Here is a 6,401-nt window from a genome sequence, read left to right on the forward strand (position 1 = left end):
CGGTAATTGGATTAATTTGTGGATATTTCTATTACCAAGATTCAATGTTTGGTTATACAGCTAATGTCTTTACTAGAAATACATCAGATTCTCCATACTTAAAAGTATGGTCAATTGTATTCTTATTAAGTATTTTATTAACATTTATACCAATGCATCTATTAGGTTTTAATGTTATGCCACGTAGAATTCCTGATTATCCTGACTATGTAACTTATTTGAACACAATGTGTTCTATTGGTTCTATTAGTACTGTATTTATTTTATATTCCCTAATTTTATAAAAAAAGAGTTGACCGTGAAATCCATACAAAGATAAAACGGGAGATACATAAAACATGTTACTCTATCGGTAAAAAGGTACGCCGGGGATAACAGGTCGTAGAATTTCAGGAGCTCTGATCCTTGAATTCTATTAACACCTCCATGTCGGCTCATCACACCCTTGTACTTGAAGAAGGTTCAATTAGGAACGAGAGTTCACCGTGATATGTGATACGTGAGCTGGGTTAAGAACGTCTTGAGGCAGTTTGTTCCCTATCTGCCATTTTAAAAAATGATTGGTTGTATAATTTAAGAACGAAGTATCATGTGAAGTTTCATGTTCGCCTTATTTAAACAAAAAAAAGGATCAAATCTTCCTTGAGCGACTCGTTAGGCAAATAAAAAATTGAGCTATAACGCTATCTTTTATATAAAATATAATGTCTTCGATTTTAACGGTTTGCTCCTGAAAAAGAAATTTTGGTTTATCTCAAGTTTATGGTGACAGACCTTGAAGAGATTTGGAAAAGTCCTCAATAAAAAAGATACGTTAAAAAAACACAGTCGGTGCGAAGTCGAAACAAGGTAGTTGATGGTGAACCAGTGGCTGAACAAAAAATGAGTCTTGTTTCAAATAGATGTATTTTTTTGGCTAGAGTACGTAAGGAAAAGGAAAGGTTAACCGCTGTCAAAAACAAAAACTTATTACATACACTCCTGAACATTTGGAACATATGGATATAATTTGGTAGTGGAACATTTGAAATAAAAATTGGCAGCTGGAAGACGGAATCGTTACTAAGCGTCAGGTAGTCCTGGACACTGAATCCATGCGTGATCCCAATGGAACGGTCCCTGGCTGAATTTTATGATCCCAGGCTGGTTCAAAAAGTCAAATATTAGCCAAAAACTGGCGAGAAGGGAAGTGTGTTTCTTAGACAAAAAATAAGGGAAGTTTAGCCGGGAAGTTAGCGTCTAAAAAATATGATATAATTATCGCACAAGCACTCAGCAAGTTAAGAGAATGTATTGACGTGTTAAAAACCGGTTTTTTGTTAGGGTGCCGGGCAGATGTCATAAACTATACCTCCTCATCAAAGTTAGCAGTGTCTTACGTTTGAATCCAACAGACGCTTTCCGTTTTTTAACTACACTACGAAATGCCAAACTATTCAAACAATCTTCTCACTTTCTTATTAATGGAAGCGCTGGTACCTGGGTATCCAATCCAGTGCTCCTAATTCGGCATAGAGACTCAGCCTCAGTCCAACTTTGTACTGTTTTTTACCAAAAGGGACTCCATAAGTTAAACTGTAGAGTCGAGATGGAAACAACCGGAAAGGTTACTGCATGTCCTAAAAAATTATATAAATTATATTTTTTGTAAAATTCTCTTCTGAATAGATTTCATAGAAAACCTAAAATCATCATGTATGATTGACATTTAACCGCTAATTATGAATCTTCCAAGAATTATTTAACATTCTCAGGTCCGGTCCGATATTACAATCTTCCAGTTAGATAAATTAGATCACATGTCTTCTAGTGCTTTGAGATTTGACTCAGTTTTTATAAAAATTTAATGTCAAATTGCTCATATTTAAGAATTTATACTAAAATTTCCTTCTTATATGCAACTACCTTAAGATATTTTACAGTTGGTTTTCTATTTTCACCATTCTTGCTCACTGTATTAGTATTATTTAATTTTACTTTTAGAGAAGTTGGTACTACATCAGCTTCTATGGTTTCATCAATTTGTTTAGGTGTTATTAGTACTGAGTTACTACTATTTGTTAGCTTCTTCTGGGGTGCATACACCAGCATTCTATCTCCTAGTTATGTAACAGACTCCACCCTAGTAAGTCCAACTGAGGGTCTTGTAAGTATCTCTAGTAGAGGACTTATTGTAACTATTACATTCTTACTATCTACTGCTAGTGTAATTCTAGGATATGGTATTTTAACTTCAGAGAAAGCTATTATACTAAATATCCAAAGAGGATTCCTTACTTTAGTAATCATTGCCCTATGTTTTACTAGTATCCAAGTTTGTGAGTACTTAGGACTAGCTATTTCTATTAATGATGGAGTATTAGGTACTTACTTACTATGGATTACAGGATTACATTTCTCACATGTATTACTTGGTGCTATCTTATTATTCTTTACATTCTGGAGAGGTAGTTTACAATATAATGCAAATACACAAATTAGAACATATAATTCTTCTAGTATTCTAGTATTACCTTTACTAGAATCATACACTCTATTATACTGGCATTTTGTAGAAGCTATTTGGTTAGTAATTCACTTTACATTCTATACTTTATAAGAAATATACGGGATCTCGTAAACATGCGAACTCACTTGAACTATAAAATACCTTCATATTGACTATGCTGACTTGAGTAATGGAAATCAAATAGATTCAGCTATCCATGGTGATAAGATTCGTAAATACCGGTCAATTCAAAAAATAGCTGTGATGTAATAGAGCATAGGATAATGCAAAGTATCCCTGACTGGATTATGCAAAAACTGATTTTTATGAGAACAGCTTCCAAGCATACATTTGTTAATGTAATAATAGAAATCATATTTTATTGCCTGTCAAGTTCCTTTAATGTAGTTATCTCACAGCTTCTATCGGTCCAGATAAGCGATCTCATGTATGGTTAAAAAGTTTTTAAATGACACCAGGCATGCAATACCAAAAATATTTTAATATATTAATTTTTATGCATGGTAAGGTTTAGCGTGTACTTTCGAATGAAACTTTGTGCTCCACCGCTAGTCTCTTACCTCTAACATTCCTCTTACTTGATACTGTACGGACCATTACAACCTCCAGGCAAAGAATTGTCCACGATTCATAAAGACAACTAGTGGCATCTCTCTCGATTTCCAGATGGTGAGTTACAAAGATGATTCTCTCCACACTTATTTTTTGTTTAAAAGGGAAGTAAAGGTGCTCAGGGTCTTACCGTCGGGCCATAGGGTTCCTCATATTCAAGGATATTTCTATTTAAAAAAGTCTTACATTAGAGACATTAGGAAAGTCGTTACACCATTCATGCAGGACGGAATTTACCCGACAAGGAATTTTGCTACCTTTGGACCGTCAGATTACAGCCGCCGTTTACCCTAGTTTTTATATCATGTTGAGTTATCTCTTTCAAGATTATCTATTTCATTTCTATCCTCACGGGAACCTTTCCACGCTCTACCAATATTCGTTATCATGTTTTATCTCGCGTGACGAGCGGTGTGTTTAAGGCAAGTAAAGATGCGCCCAAATTTTTTAATAACAAAAATTTGGCGTGTAGAGCATCTTTATCTAGGTAGTTTCTGTCCGAAACAATAACCTTAGGCTATACTACCAAAGCATCCATCTACAGCTGCGGAAACTGTATTTTTATTATTTAATTTTACTATTTTAAATAGTATTATTTATAATAGTATTATTTATAATAGTATTATTTTTAATAGTACTATTTTTAATATAAAAATTTAGTACACCTAGCCAACACGATCCGATTGCTTGGGTTATTTTTTGTGCTACAAAAAATAAGGCTTGATGGTTACTTTGAAAGTTACAAGAGACAAAGTCCCAGCAGTAGCGGTCATACTATTGAAGAGCCGAGTGTTATCCATCCATACCAGGCGTAAAAAGCGTTCGTTCTGAAAAGAAACAGATGCCAGGCCAACTGAACTCGTTTATGTTTTTAATGTCTCAAGTGAGATCTCATCTACAATCATATCCATGTCCAACTAATATGAATTTCCTTTGGAATTTTGGTTTCTTAGTAGGAATTTCCTTTGTTGTTCAAATTGTAACAGGTTTATTACTAGCATCTAGATATACTAGTGAAATGTCACATGCTTTTGCTAGTGTACAGCATATCTTAAGAGAGGTGTCTTTCGGTTGGGAATTTAGATTCCTACATGCTACTGGAGCATCATGTGTATTCTTATGCTTATTTCTACATATTTTAAGAGCTCTGGTATTTAGTAGTTATACATATCTAAGTCTAACATGGATTACAGGATTAATTATTTATTTCATCTCAATTGCTACAGGTTTCTTAGGTTATGTATTACCATGGGGTCAAATGAGCTTTTGGGGTGCTACTGTAATTTGTAATTTATTGTCACCTATCCCATATCTTGTAACATGGTTATTAGGAGGTTTTTATGTAGATAGTCCTACATTAAAAAGATTCTTTGTATTACATTTTGTTTTACCATTCTTAGGTCTAATCCTTGCTGTGTTACATATTTTCTATCTACATCTAAATGGATCTAGTAATCCACTAGGTACAGAAACTGCTTTAAAAATACCTTTCTATCCTCATATGTTAAGTACAGATGGAAAAGGATTTAACTATTTAATCTTATTTCTATTAGCTCAATCATTCTTTGGTTTACTAGAATTATCACATCCAGATAATAGTATTCCTGTAAATAGATTTGTAACACCATTACAAATTGTACCAGAATGGTACTTCTTAGCATATTACGCTATCTTAAAAGTTATTCCAAGTAAAACTGGAGGTCTATTAGTATTTGCTGGTAGTATTTTACTATTATTACTGTTAAGTGAAGTTCGTTCACTTACTAGTGTACTACACTTACGTCAACAATTCTCTTCAAGAAATTGTGCAACATCTTGGAGTATTATTTATTTATATTCATTTATTGCTCTTATTATTGTTGGAGCTCAATTACCTCAAGAAGTATTCATTTCTTATGGTAGATTCTTTACCGTAATCTATCTTTTAAGTACATTTAGCTTATTTAGACTATAAGACTATAGTTAGTTATTACAAAAAATTTCAACAATTATATACTAATTCTAGTATTCTAACTGCTGCAAACCATAAAGAATTAGGTATTTACTATGTATGGTTTGCTTTCTTATTTTCAATTGTAGGTACATTACTATCAGTATTAATTAGACTTGAGTTAAGTTCTTCTGGATTACGTATCGTAGCGCTAGAAAATCAAAATTTCTATAACCTAGCATTTACACTACACGGTGCTATTATGATTTTCTTTGTAGTTATGCCAGGTCTATATGGTGGATATGGTAACTACTTCTTACCAATTTATTTAGGAGCTTCAGAAGTAGCTTTTCCTAGAGTAAATTGTGTATCATTATTACTTGTACCAATTGCTTGGGTTGTAGTAAGTACATCACTAATTTCTGAATTCGGGTCAGGTATTGGTTGGACACTATATCCTCCATTAAGTACATCATTAATGTCATTATCTCCAACTTCAGTAGATTTAATTGTATTTGGTTTAGCTCTTGCGGGTATTTCTAGCTTTTTATCTTCCGTAAATTTCTTAACAACTATTGCTGTATTAGGTGTAACTAATGGTGCAAAACCATGGTGTTTATTTACATGGGCTATTGTATTTACAGCCATTATGCTAATTGCTACACTTCCAATTCTTACTGGTGGATTATTAATGTTAGTATTAGATTTACATCTGAATACTCAATTCTACGATGCTGCATTTAATGGTGATCCAGTATTATATCAACATTTATTCTGGTTCTTTGGTCATCCAGAAGTTTATATTATTATTTTACCTGCTTTTGGTGTAATTTCACAAACATTATCTACTTCAGCAGGTAAATTAGTATTCGGAGGTCCTGCTATGATTTTAGCGATGGGATGTATTACCATTTTAGGTTCATTAGTATGGGCACACCATATGATGACAGTAGGTCTAGAGACAGATACTAGAGCATATTTCTCTGCTGTTACAATGATGATTGCTATTCCTACTGGTACCAAAATCTTTAATTGGTTAAGTACTTTTATGGGAAATCCATTCAGTACAATATCATTAGATATTTGGTATGCTTTAAGTTTTATTTTCTTATTTACATTAGGAGGTACTACTGGAGTAGTTTTAGGTAACTCCGCTCTAGATGTTGCTTTACACGATACTTATTATGTAATTGCTCATTTCCATTTCGTACTATCTCTTGGTGCGGTAATTGGATTAATTTGTGGATATTTCTATTACCAAGATTCAATGTTTGGTTATACAGCTAATGTCTTTACTAGAAATACATCAGATTCTCCATACTTAAAAGTATGGTCAATTGTATTCTTATT

General features: G+C 33.2%; 2 protein-coding genes across 2 annotated transcripts; both read left to right on the forward strand.

Moving 5' to 3' along the window:
- The first annotated feature begins 1,588 nt into the window (after positions 1-1,588).
- Positions 1,589-2,599, forward strand: LOC113146607 (cytochrome c oxidase subunit 3-like). Its single transcript, XM_026334505.1, has 2 exons — positions 1,589-1,647; positions 1,825-2,599. Exons 1-2 carry the CDS (start codon positions 1,589-1,591, stop codon positions 2,597-2,599), a joined length of 834 nt encoding a protein of 277 aa, XP_026190290.1.
- Positions 2,600-3,995: 1,396 nt separating this feature from the next.
- LOC113146608 (cytochrome b-like) lies at positions 3,996-6,393 on the forward strand (the record flags this gene model as incomplete). Its single annotated transcript, XM_026334506.1, has 3 exons — positions 3,996-4,809; positions 5,201-5,356; positions 5,696-6,393. Coding segments are annotated over exons 1-3 (1,668 nt in total), but the record flags the coding sequence as incomplete, so codon positions are not given.
- Positions 6,394-6,401: the final 8 nt, after the last annotated feature.

This window comes from Cyclospora cayetanensis, unplaced genomic scaffold, assembly GCF_002999335.1.
Source record: "Cyclospora cayetanensis isolate NF1_C8 unplaced genomic scaffold, CcayRef3 CcayRef3_contig_435, whole genome shotgun sequence".
NCBI lineage: Eukaryota > Apicomplexa > Conoidasida > Eucoccidiorida > Eimeriidae > Cyclospora > Cyclospora cayetanensis.